This window comes from Neoarius graeffei, chromosome 15, assembly GCF_027579695.1.
Source record: "Neoarius graeffei isolate fNeoGra1 chromosome 15, fNeoGra1.pri, whole genome shotgun sequence".
NCBI lineage: Eukaryota > Metazoa > Chordata > Actinopteri > Siluriformes > Ariidae > Neoarius > Neoarius graeffei.
The window spans coordinates 35,744,500-35,757,779 of record NC_083583.1 but is presented as its reverse complement, the minus strand read 5'-3'; the positions used below and the strand labels follow the sequence as shown (position 1 = coordinate 35,757,779).

The 13,280-nt window shown below is 38.7% G+C and overlaps 1 protein-coding gene across 1 annotated transcript in view; it reads right to left on the bottom strand.

Annotated features, from left to right (window-relative positions):
* Positions 1–13,280, bottom strand: part of insrb (insulin receptor b) — a 140,914-nt gene that overhangs the window by 17,068 nt on the left and 110,566 nt on the right. The window contains exons 3-10 of the mRNA XM_060941199.1: positions 9,109–9,430; positions 7,443–7,582; positions 6,080–6,224; positions 3,361–3,575; positions 2,238–2,364; positions 1,855–2,099; positions 665–832; positions 336–534 (exon numbers count right to left, since the gene is read on the bottom strand). Coding sequence (XP_060797182.1) covers positions 336–534; positions 665–832; positions 1,855–2,099; positions 2,238–2,364; positions 3,361–3,575; positions 6,080–6,224; positions 7,443–7,582; positions 9,109–9,430 — 1,561 coding nt within the window. The remainder of the gene's footprint in view (positions 1–335; positions 535–664; positions 833–1,854; positions 2,100–2,237; positions 2,365–3,360; positions 3,576–6,079; positions 6,225–7,442; positions 7,583–9,108; positions 9,431–13,280) is intronic.

Genomic DNA, 13,280 nt, shown 5'->3' with positions numbered 1-13,280 from the left:
ACATTCATATCCAAGATGACGTTCATATCACTGTAAACTTCTGACCACAACTGTGTGCATATACACACACACACTCACTCGTGCGTGTGTGTATGAGAGAGTGTGAATGAGAGCGAGAGAGAGAGAGAGAGAGAGAGAGAGAGAGAGAGAGAGAGTGAGTGAGTGAGTGAGTGAGTGAGTGAGTGTGTGTCTCAGTGACTTGGCATCCTTCAGCAAATAACCTTTATATAAATAAGTGCATGTTTATTTTGCCAAACAATGAGAGATGATTACTGATACAAGTCAGTGTGATTCGAGTTGATCAATCTTGACCCCTCATTAGTTGGAGTTCTTACTTGGGTTCAAAGACCTCATTGTGGATATAGTTCTCGAAGGTCTTGCGAAACTCGCGCTCCTCTGCCTCCTTCTTCAGCTGTCTCTCGGTTTTGGGGCAACTGCAACACTTTGTGTTCTGATTCTGATCCTCAGTCTGATTCCACTTTAAATTGACGTCTGGGCTGGGGTTTGCAGGAGTGCGAGATGGCAGCTTCATTCCTGCAGGAAAAAAACAACCAGGACAACTGTTCAATTCTGCCATGACACCATGAACAAGACAAAAGGCAGACAGTAACGTGCAGCTCTGACAACATTTTACACCTTCTCAGAAAGACAGTGAGGCTCAGACCTTTCTGGCAGTAGTCAAACTTGTAGAGCTCGCTGTCCTCCCCTTGTTTCTGGTACGACACACGGTAGTGTGTGATGTTCCCGTTAGGCTCTGTGGGAGGTTTCCACTTCAGAATGATCTGAGATGAAGAGTTAGAGGAGGAGATGGGGTCCAGAGGCACAGAGGGTTCTGAAACACACACACACACACACACACACACATTTATTTTAAAAATCATGCTATATTATATAAAAAATTTTAATTTAATTTTTTTTTATAATTTACTTTTTGTAAATAAAATAAATACATTGCACACACACGCACACAATATTATATATAAGTAACATACTTATTTTATTTAAAAAAGTAAATGAAAAAAAAGTAATTAAATTTTTTTTATATAATAGTGTGATTTAAATGTGGTCCTTTCCCTGCACATTATAAAAACTGAATAACAAAATAAAAGATTATTTTTTAATATATTTTATATAATGTAATGTAAGCATTTAAAAAAAAACTTGATTTTTACTTCAGTCTCACCCTCAATTTAATTTAGGGAGGAAAAAATTTAATTTTTGTTCCAACTTTAAGTTCTTATTAACATTGAATTTTGAAAAATAAAATTAAAAAAATGACCCCACATTTGTAAATTCTCATTTCAATTCAAAAGATTGCAATTTTATGAAAATCAAGTTCATTTCATTTTTTATTTCACTTGTTCAAATACGTAAATATTACAATAAAGATTTGTCATTTCCAAAAATAAAGTACATAAAACTGAATTGACTTTTTTTTTTTTTTAAAGATTTTACTGACTTCAGTCTCCTCCTTATAATTCAGAAAAAAACCTTACCTCAAAAAAGAAATTTTTTTTTAATAAATGTTCTTCTCAATTAAAAATGGCAAGATTTGACTTCAGTCCTCTCCCAAAAAGTAAATAGATTTTACATTTATTATTTTAATTTTAACTTAAAAATGACAAGATTTGACAACAGATTTTTTTCCAAAACATAATAGGATTAATTCTTTGTTAAAGACTTACAGGAAAGCAAATTGGAAATAACTTTTTTGCTATTTGAATTGAGAAATTAAATTTTTATGTTTTTGTTCACTTTTGTTAATCATGTTGTTCTCTTTTTAATTAAAAATTTTCACGAACTTTTTAATTCATTAAAAAGACAATTAAAACGGTAATTAGAAAAGGCACTGACGGCTGGCGTTGGTGCGGACATAGATGATTTTGCTCTTAGCTCCTTGGACCTGCTGCTCGTCAGAGACCGACAGCTGCGTTTTCACCATGATGGCGTACTGCGTCCATGGCTTCAGTTGCGTCAGGAGACATCCGGGGTCGCGCTTCATGTCGGACGCCCTCTCCGGCGGCTCCACGTCCGTGATCATCCAGCTGTTAGAACCACAAGCATCCTGTCCATCATACTCGGTCACATTCTGATAGGGACTGGAGAGATGGAGAGAGAGAGAGAGAGAGAGAGATAGAGAGAGAGAGGGAAGTGTTAGGCTGTTCTGTTCTAATAAACAGTTACACACACACTGGGTGATGTAGTGTGTTATATGTGAACTGCTGTATGACACTCACGCTTCTTTATAAAGCACCATGAAGCCCAGCAGGTCTCTGAAGTCACGGGGCCAAAATGGCTCCCATGTGATCAATATATTTTTGGCCGACGTGCGGATGCTAGTAAAATTCAGAAGCTGGTTTTCACCTGAGAGAGAGAGAGACAAAATCAGTGGTGAGAAAGACGGAGTCACATCACACAGTCCTAACTGTCAAATACAAAGGTCCACTTTATTTATTTATGTATTTGTTTATTTATTGCACAAAAAATAAATTGCATCAGCATTTTCATTTTCTGTAAATCTGTTAAATTTATAACTGACTAATGCATAATTTACAAGTGCAGTTATTTTGTAATGCAGATTATACTGAAACTCAAAAAAGTTTTTAAAAATGTACTATACTAAGCAATATAGCAAATATCAATAGATATTGTTTGCTATATATAAAATTCTAATTGAATTTTATATAATATATTGTAGGCATGTAATGATGTATTGTGTGACGATAAATCACAATACAAATTTATGATTTGAATCAATGAAATAAAAAACAAACCATGATTATTATCAGGCTCGCTTAGCATAATCACTTAGTTTTTCATAGCTGTAAATGTTTTGTCTAGACCGCAGATGGCACGATAACGTACAATAGTGGGAATACACATGACTTCACCACAGGCGGAAGTAACACAGCTCTAAGGCTGTGAAAACACACACACACACACACACACACACACACACACACACACACAAAAACAACCACCAGATCTAAAATGGGAAAGAGCTATTGTGGGATTGACTGTACAGACAGATTTAGCCAGAAATTGGAGCTCTCTCTTTACAGACTGCTGAAATCTATAAGGAAGCTGAAAGGAATTTGCTTCATTAGAATAAACTAATAATGATTCAGTAAAAAGCAACTTTAGTAATATTAAGCAAGTTAATACTTTTTCCTGTGAAAATTATCTCAAGGTTTATCATCTATTGCTTAATGAAGTGTAGTAATATGGATTAACTATGTGGTGGTTCGACACTGATTTTAGAAAACACTTGTGTTGAATGCAAATAAACAGGACCGCTTTATGATCCTCATTGTTTAAGTCATGTTAAACATCATAAACAGTGTAAAGATGCGAACATACATGAAGCCTGATCTCCATTGGTGCGAGGTCCAATGTCGTTCTTGATTTGTCGTGCTTTGGTCCCCGTCACTTCCTCCATCTTGCGGATCTCAGAGAGGCAGAGTTTGGGGTTGTAATGGAAGAATATGCGGCCCTGCAGGATAGTCAGGTTGTGTTTGGACCAGTCCCAGAGCTGACGCAAGTTCTGATTATCCAGCGCATAAAATGAGTAGTTCCTGCAAAAGACAATCAAAAACGGGCAACAAAAAACTAAATGCTAAGCAATTTAATTATTCAAATATATATGGGTCTATCTCAGAAACTGGGTACTGTGGGGGTCCCCCACTAAATATACTCACAGTCAATAAACTATACGGTTTTGAATGGTGATGTTGGTTTTAATTTGAAATAAAATGATGAAAGAAATAATACAGATAAAACTAAATCTTTGATGTGAATATTCAGAATTTGGCAAAAATTCTGCAAATTTGAGGAAAAATGGCGGCTTGATCTGGAACATGATAAATGGTTGACTACATCGCATTCCCTTAAAAAGGTTGTAGTCCACTGAAAAGTCTACAGTTATCACTAATTGTATTTTACCGTAAGTTGTAACTTTATACACCTAAGGATTGGTGCGCTCACAGAATAATCATAACCGTGATAAAACATCATGCAAAATATTTGATCACCGTTGTAACTCCACTTTCCGCAGACCCAAAACCAATACGATCGTGTGTTTTGATCTAAACGGAAAGCCTCAGGGTCAAGGTCACTACCTCACCAAAAGTAGTAACTTAAAATCACTACGCCATATAAAATTTCAGTTATAAATCTGTGATTTAGTTTTTTAAAATGAAAGCTGAAAGTTAGGTATAGAATATGTTTCTTACAGAATATGTTACGATGGTAGCTGGTCTTGTATGAATTTCTGAGCTATAAAATGAGTTGTGGTCTATTTTTTACCGTAGCGTGTTATTTGTGTGCGGGGAAGGACACACATTAACAATTTGCATGTGTAGAATGGAATTTTCCACTCCAACAGTTAGAAGTTGATTGTGCTTCCATTTGCGGTCTTTCTGTTACGCGGGTGATCTGTTCGGACGTTATCGCTGAAAAGGTGAGTTTTGACAGTTTTGTTTTAGTTTTGGAGTATAAGGCAATAGAATGTTTCTTTTTCATTTTACTTTCATATTTCGTAGTGTTTGCGTATTTTTGGCCAATATTTTGCAACCATGGTCAATTTAGATCGAACTTTTGATAGAATCTACGGCCAGTCATTTTGCCCCGCCCCCGCTCCGTCCGGTGCGGTAGTGATGTCCCATTGCTCGCGCGCCGCAGCAGAGACCCGCGCAACCTTCAGCCGGTACAGTCGCTGTTCTTTTACCACCGCTGTTATTCTCATCTTTCCGGTGTGTTCTTGATTTTTCTATTGTGTCCTATTTCGCCATATCAAATACCCAAAGTGTATCATCTCATCTCATTATCTGTAGCCACTTTATCCTGTTCTGCAGGGTCACAGGCAAGCTGGAGCCTATCCCAGCTGACTACGGGCGAAAGGCGGGGTACACCCTGGACAAGTCACCAGGTCATCACAGGGCTGACACATAGACACAGACAACCATTCACACTCACATTCACACCTACGGTCAATTTAGAGTCACCAGTTAACCTAACCTGCATATCTTTGGACTGTGGGGGAAACTGGAGCACCCGGAGGAAACCCACGCGGACACGGGGAGAACATGCAAACTCCACACAGAAAGGCCCTCGCCGGCCACGGGTCTCGAACCCGGACCTTCTTGCTGTGAGGCGACAGCGCTAACCACTACACCACCGTGCCGCCGTAGTTATTTTATATGTAAATCAATTTTACAAAAGCATTTGAATTGTAATAAAAAATAATTTCCACAGTGGAGGCCAGATAAAGCAAGATGCTATCTTTATTCTTATTAAACATGACAAAAGAAGCATTGAGTGTTTGGTAAATACAAAAAAAACAGTAAATTTAGAAAATTTATTTTTTGACCATAATGTCCCAAATGAGAGACCAGCTTCTGAGACGGACCCATATCTGATTACTAAAATTAACATTATTAGGGTGGTATGAGAGGAAGAAAAACGGTTTGGCACTTTTTGTTATTGGAAAATCATCAGCTTTAGGGTGGTGCCTCTAGCAAACCTCTAGCAAATACTAATGCCAAAACTGTACAAATAAAATTGCTAAAATAAAGAACATCTCATAGTTAAATAAATACAGTAAATCCACAAACTTTTTTTTTTTGAAAACCAACTTTTTTGTGTCATCCTTAATTATGGCTATTTCTACGGTAACAGATTGTCAGAAGGTGGGCAAAAACCCAAAAGTCTTCCTGGTCAATATACATGGTCACTACGCCTCTCGGGTTGCTAGCCACAAAGACATATAAAGACCTGTTGTATTGATGTGATATAAGAGGAATAAAACACTTCCAAACATGCTGTTATGGGAAAATAATCAACTTCGCATCGAGTCGCATCACACCACCCTGTCAGAGATTGTTTTCCTACAACAGCATATCCCAGTCATTTTTTTTTTAAATCTCATCTCATCTCATTGTCTCTAGCCGCTTTATCCTGTTCTACAGGGTCGCAGGCAAGCTGGACTCTAAATTGACCGTAGTTTTTAAAAAAATATTTCTTATAAATGTTCTGGAATAGGGAGCTCCTAAGCGAGTGTGCTGAATCAGTGAGGCCATACCCGATTTCTGGAGCCTCTCCATGGATGAGGCGGAGTTTCCTGAGGAAAGAGAGTGAGACGAGAGCGTAAGCCCTGCGGATGGTCAGGTTGCCTGTGATCTCCTCCAGCTGACCCAGGTTGGCCTCCAGCTCTGCTGCAATGTTGTCTGAGAAACAGAGGAACCATTTCAACACTCTTAATTCCATGTTTATTCTTGGCCGTTTCAGTGCAAATTTTATTTCCTTGCACAGTCACATGAAATAAACTGTCTCTGGTTTTTTAAATACGTAGTTAGTAAAAAGAAACATGTTTAATTCTTGGTTGCAGTAGAGTCATAATTTCTCTCAGAAACAGGCCTAGTTAATCAGTGACGATCCAACACCAAGGCCATGGCGCAGACAAGCAGGCTAAACCGACTGTATGCTAGCTACCTCGAGTCGCCACTCAGGTTCCTGCATATTGAGACGGTGTCTGTTCTCTGAGCGAAACAAAAATGCAGAAAACCTCAGAAAGTTTGTTTTGGTCACCTAATTAATAAAATTAGATCATACTGAATGCACAGCCAGCACCTCTGAATTGAAACTAGGATCTGAAACTGTTAAATGTAAGAGATCTAAATATTCAAAGTACATACAATAAATGAAACTATTACTGATCAGGAGTTTAAATGTACTGTGCTTAACAGATACCTGGTCGAAACCAAATGAGGATGTAACAGTAAATGAAGCGAGTCTCACTGGACGCATCGCCCTCATCATACTGGCAGACGAGGACGCGCTGGAGTTATTTATATATTATTTTAGGCATCACCTAAAAACTTGGACAGGAATTTGCAGTTCTTTATATTAAAATGACCTACACAGCCATAAAAAAAAATTAAGTTGACCCAGTTGGTTCCACTAATTATTATTTACAGACCACCAGGGACATATTCTCATCATCATCATCATCATCATCAATCTGCAGATTTCATCTCAAAGCTGGCTGTTTCCAGAGGTAAAGCAGTAACTGCTGGAGACTTTAATATGAACATTGATAATCAACCAGACGCTCTGAGAACAGTATCTGTGTCCGCTTTAGTCTCAGTAGGGTTTAATCAGAACATAATAGGACCCACTCATTATGGTGGCCATGCTATTGATTAACTAAATAAAGAAACTATAGTCACATTACCCCAGTCTGAAGCACTCGGAACATTACCTCCTCTTATTTGAAATGTCTCTTAGTCATAATATCTGTATTTCAGCGTGCTCCTGCATCAAATGTACAATCATGCCAGTGACTATACAGAGAGCCCCGCCCCAAACCCTGACCACACCCATTCAGATAGCTCTCACATCACACTGAATTTTGCCTCATGTGAAATCTTGGAAATGACACTTACTGCCACCGCGGATCTTTATGATGAGGCTGCCGTTCAGGACGGTGCAACCGCGCAAAGCCTGAGCCGCCGTCACAGAGTCAATTGTCTGCACTCCGGTACACAGCTTAGGACAAAGACCAGCACACAGAGTACAGTTTAACCTGGAACAGAGACAAAACACCACAAACACAGGTTAACATTTACGCAAGGAGTCTCCAGTGCCAGCAGTAAGGCTGTAACCAAGTTCTCTGAAATCCTCAGGACAGAGAGGAGTGTACACTGTGCTTTGTCCAAGGGCGTTTTTTACTCAATTCACTTTATTTATTAAAAAATAAAAATAAAATGAAATAAAGACAGCTAATGAGAAAACTCTTTGTCATTACTAACAGGAACTAACTTCATTTTGTTTCAGACCTTCCATAACAATAAACATACCTGTAAATGGTTAAAAGTATCATGTCATTTTTAATACATTTAAATTTGTAATTGTTGGCAAATTACTGTGGAATAAAATGAATAAAAAAACTTGAGAACATTGTTATTATAAAAGAATCAAATTTTGGGTCATGTGAAATGTCAAAAAATGTTTACAATTCTGCTAATACCCAAACTAGATGAATACATTTTGCCCCCCCCCCCCCCCCAAAAAAAGTTTGTATTTTTGAGTAAACAAGTTAAAGCGTCAAACTTGTGTGCGTATATTATATATAAAAGGAGCCAAAAGAAAAAGGAGCCAAAAGAAAAGTAACAAATTAACAAAAAAAGGTTTATCGTGTCTACTTGTGGAAAACAACAGTGAAAGTGTGTGTGCGCGTGTGTGTGTGCACGCGCATGCGTGGTGAGGGCTTATTAGTGAACGCCTGCCAGGTGAAGGTGGCTGCAACAGAAAAACAACCAAATTACCAATTTCCGAGTCCTTGGAAGAGAGTAATCCAATCAAGCCACTAAAATCTACAGACTGAATAAAGGAAACAAAGAAAGCAAAAGGAACGACTGAAATAAAGAGCAAAAAAGGGTCAAAGAAAAGGAAAGAATAACGGAAGACAAAACCAATTAATAAAGAACTAAGAAATTATCAACCAACTGAATGAACAAGAGAGAAAAGGTCAAAAAAGTGCAAGAGACTGAAAGAATAAAACAAAAGAAAAACATAAAAGAACAAAAGAACCCATAAGAATGAAAAATAAAGCAAGACTGAATGAGCCAAAGAACAAGTGAAAGAAGAATGAAATAACAAAAGAATGAATGACAAAGAAGGAACAAATGAAAAGACAGCAATATAGTGAAAGACTAGAAGAAAGAGAATGAAAGAAAAAAGAAAGCACAAAAGAGCAAATTAATGAAAAACAGCAAAAGAGTGAATGAGGCCAAAGAACAGAAGAATGAAAAACAAATGATCAAAGAGAAGAATGTAAGTCAGAGAAAGAGTGAAAAAGAAAGAGGAATTAAGAAAAATGAGCAAGTGTGTGAAAGGATGCAAGAAAGAAAAAAGCAGCAGAAAAATAAAAGGAACACAAGCAAACAAACAAACAAACAAACAAAGGAGCCAGCTTATAATTCTTTTGAAACATCTGCAGATAGAACTACAATCAGCCTTTTGTTCTCAGGAACTGTGACGTTCTCACCGGGGAGTTTTCATGTGCTTCAGGACTGATTTCTCGCCTGTGCAAATAAAAGTGTTACTTACGTGGAGTCCATGATGGTGTATCCAGAAGGGCATTCTGGGATACATGCTCCGTTGTGGATGACGTACTGGTGACAGTCTTTACTTTTCATCTGTTTGCAGCGGTTGTGAAGTTCCAGACAGAACTGGAAGGAGACGCAGCGCCACCCTTTAAAGGTGTAGTAACCGGGAGGACATTGCTCAACGCAGGTGTCTTCATGTAGGAAGTGACGACACGCCACACACGCCTTGGCACTGCCCACCTCCGAGCACCCGCCCAGACACTGATCATGGCAGCACTGACTGGACGAGGTGCAGGTGTGATGCTTACAAGCAGCAGGACAAACTGAGGATGGAGAAAATACATTATTATTATTATCATTATCATCATCATAATAATTATTACTACTACTACTCACAACAGCTTCAATTAATTTGTGTCTTTTTTTCCATTTCAACAGTTTAATGCAAAAATTAAAAATCAAGTGTTTGTGTCTTTTCCTGGGATTTACCGCAACATTAATATTTAATGCAATATTAAGATTTCACAAGTGTGCTCTGAGAGCGCAATATCCCCCACTGGCAACTACATCTATGCTACAAGTGCTTAATACACCCTCATGAAATTGTCAGAGTACAAGTTTGGTAATCAAGGGCCATAACTCTGGTAAAATGCGACTGAACTGAGCAAAATTACAATATGCGCATTACTGACATAGAACAAAGAATCCTGTGAAGTTTCGTGAAATTCTTCCAAAAATTGTGAGAGGAGTTGATTTCAGAAGGCAAGTACCCTTCCTGGGATGGACGGACATCGTCATGATGCAATCCCCCTTCGGGCCTTTCGGCCAGCAGGGGATAATATCTCTAGCCGCTTTATCCTGTTCTACAGGGTCGCAGGCAAGCTGGAGCCTATCCCAGCTGACTACAGGCGAAAGGCGGGGTACACCCTGGACAAGTCGCCAGGTCATCACAGGGCTGACACATAGACACACACAACCATTCACACTCACATTCACACCTACGGTCAATTTAGAGTCACCAGTTAACCTAACCTGCATGTCTTTGGACTGTGGGGGAAACCGGAGCACCCGGAGGAAACCCACGCGGACAACATGCAAACTCCACACAGAAAGGCCCTCGCCGGCCACGGGTCTCGAACCCGGACCTTCTTGCTGTGAGGCGACAGCGCTAACCACTACACCACCGTGCCACCCGCAGGGGATAATAATTTACAAAAAAAAAAAAAAAGTGAGGAACATGTCATGTTTTTTTTTCCTGGAACTTATTACAAAATTTAAAAATCAATCAAACAAACAAAAATGAATTTGGTAGCTTTCTGGGATTTATTAAATATTTACAAAATTAGGAATGCAGTTTGGTTGTTTCATCAGATTTATTACAATATTTAAATAATAAAACTAAAATTTGGGAAAACAAAGCAAGCAAGCAAACAAAACGAATAAAGAAACCGTTATTCAGGTCCCTTCCTTGGAATTATTACAATATTAAAATACACTTCCAAAGAATGGGAGAACTGTGATTTAGGTGTTTTTGAAAGATTTCAAAAAATGTTGAAGGAAAATGAAGAGAGAGATGGAGAGAAAGAGAGAGCAAGAGAGTGATGGAGGGAGGGAGAGAGATATGGAGAGGGGAGAGAGAGAGAGAGAGAGAGAGAGAGATGGAGGGAGGGAGATGGAGAGAGAGAGAGAGATAGAGATGGAGGGAGGGAGAGATAGAAAGAGAGCTATGGAGAGGGGGAGATAGAGAGAGGGAAGGAGAGAGAGAGAGGGAAGGAGAGAGAGGGAGAGAGATGAAGGGAGGGAGAGAGAGAGGGAGGTAGGGAAGGAGAGAGAGATGGAGAGAGATGAAGGGAGGGAGAGAGAGATATATAGAGGGGAGAGGAGGAGAGAGAGAGAGATGGAGGGAGAGAGCGCAAGAGAGAGATGGAAGGAGGAGAGAGAGAGGGAGGGAGGGGAGGAGAGAGAGAGAGAGATGGAGAGTGTGTTCAGTGCACTAGCAGGATTTTTTTCAGCCTTTGAACTTGGAGTGTTTTTGTCTGCTGTGTGACATCAGCATTAAATGTGCCTGACTTCATTAGTGTCCTGTTAGAACTCTGCGTCATGTGACACTAGGGGGCCTCACTGGAACAAAACAACACAAACCCCCTTCGGTTTTAGCAGCCTGGAGCTCCGCCTGTCTGAAAAGAGGGACAGAGGTGAAGGAGTTCAAGACGGATGAAGTTTGTCCTGATTGGACAACTGGACAGCAGAAGACTGGAGGGAGGAGGGGTCAAAAAACGAACATGGGGAAAAGACTTAACCCTTCATAAGACTTGGTCATTTATTTTTTTTCCTTTCTTATTGAGTCTTAAATCTAAGGAAAAAAAATCCTTGAGTTGCGATTCGTTTCCTTGGATTTATTACACATTAAAAAAATGTGGCTTGTTTGTTTTCTGGGATTTATTACAATATAAAAATCAGTAAATAAAAAAAAAAGACTGAACTGTGGGTCAGTTGCTCCCTGGGATTTATTAAAATATTTTGGAAAACAACAGATAGAATTGCTGTTCAGTTATTTCTTGGGATTTATTACAATATTAAAACACAAAAAAAGGGCAGAACTGCAGCTTGGCTCCTTCAATGAAATGCTTTCAGTTAGCGATGGTAAATTACTTTGATGAAACTGGGATTTCTGCGAATTCGTTGTTTTCATTATAGATTTAAAAATCTGATTAATTTATGATGTATTTTCAAATCATGTTGTGGAACATCCAAGATCAATTAGTTCCTGTTCTCACACGCTATAGCAGCTATAAACAGTTGTTCCTTCACCAGCCTTTTATTTTTTCCTCTTTCTTGACATAAGATTAAAAAAAAAAAAAGCTTGCCATGTTCTAGAGAAACCGCAAAGTGTAAACTCCTCCATCCTGAAGACGTTAGAAAACTTAGTTACAGCTTTACCTCTGACTGTTAGAAAGCCTCGACACTGGAGACTCCTTCCATGAACATTAAATAAACATTTCTCCTGACAGAAAACTTCACCATGCCAATGATGTGTGTGTGTGTGTGTGTGTGTTTATGGGGAGCGTGTAAATGAGCTGTTACCAGAGAAACGAGAACGTACAAGAACACATCTGTGATTTGCAGCTGCACTACTGTCAGAGCTGCTGGTACAGAAAATCAATCCACAGCTTCTGACCAATCAGAATTCAGCAGTGACTTTTGACAAGAAAATAATTTGATATTATATATTAACTATTAATTATATTTTGATAAATATCATATTTCAGTCTCTAACTGAGCATCAAAAAATTGCCCAGGTGTTTAATATTATTAGTGAATTATTAGTGAATTCACTATTAGTGAATAGTATGTTTCAAATGTAATATACATGATATTTAATTATGACATTACATGTTAATATTTAAAGGTAGACTGCCTTTCAGATTTTTCAAGCGTAGGTCATAAAAATAATTTTCCCCAACACCCAATTATTTTTCTTTAGTGGACCAAAAACTACTGAATTTGAATCACAGGCTTCCAATTTTATTAGGTTTTTTTAATAGAACGATTAATGAATTTAGGGCCATGTGGCCCTAAATTCTCCACTATTTTTTCCTGCTTCACCATGACGCAATTCAAGATACTATGTCATACTATCACGTGGTGGGCTTTCCCTGTTTGCCCAAGGCATTGTGGGATACAAATATGAAACAGGAGAGAAAAATGAAGGACGTGAGCGTGCGAATAAAACATGAAAGACCGACTACAGTAACGTAAAGCGAGAAGAAAAGACATTATGTTGCAAAGGAAAGAAAACACAGAACCAAACTAATAAATAAATAAATAAATAAATAAATAAATATCGGCCGTATAGCTTTAAGCAATATTGCACAAGCAAGATTGCAGGTAAACTGAATATCAGCATGGCTGTTATGCATGGATATTATTATGGCGTATTCACACCTACATTGTTTGATCTGGACCAAACGACCAAACGAACCAAATTTCCCTTGGTCCGGACCTTTTGGGTTGGTCTGAATACAAACCACCGAACTCTGGTCCGGACCAAACAAGCGGACCGAGACCGAGCTGCAAGGTTGGACTCGGTCCGGACCAAAGGAACCCTGGTGCGGACCTTTTGGAGGTGTGAAAGCAGACCGGACCTAATCCGACAGTTTTGCTTTTTTGTAC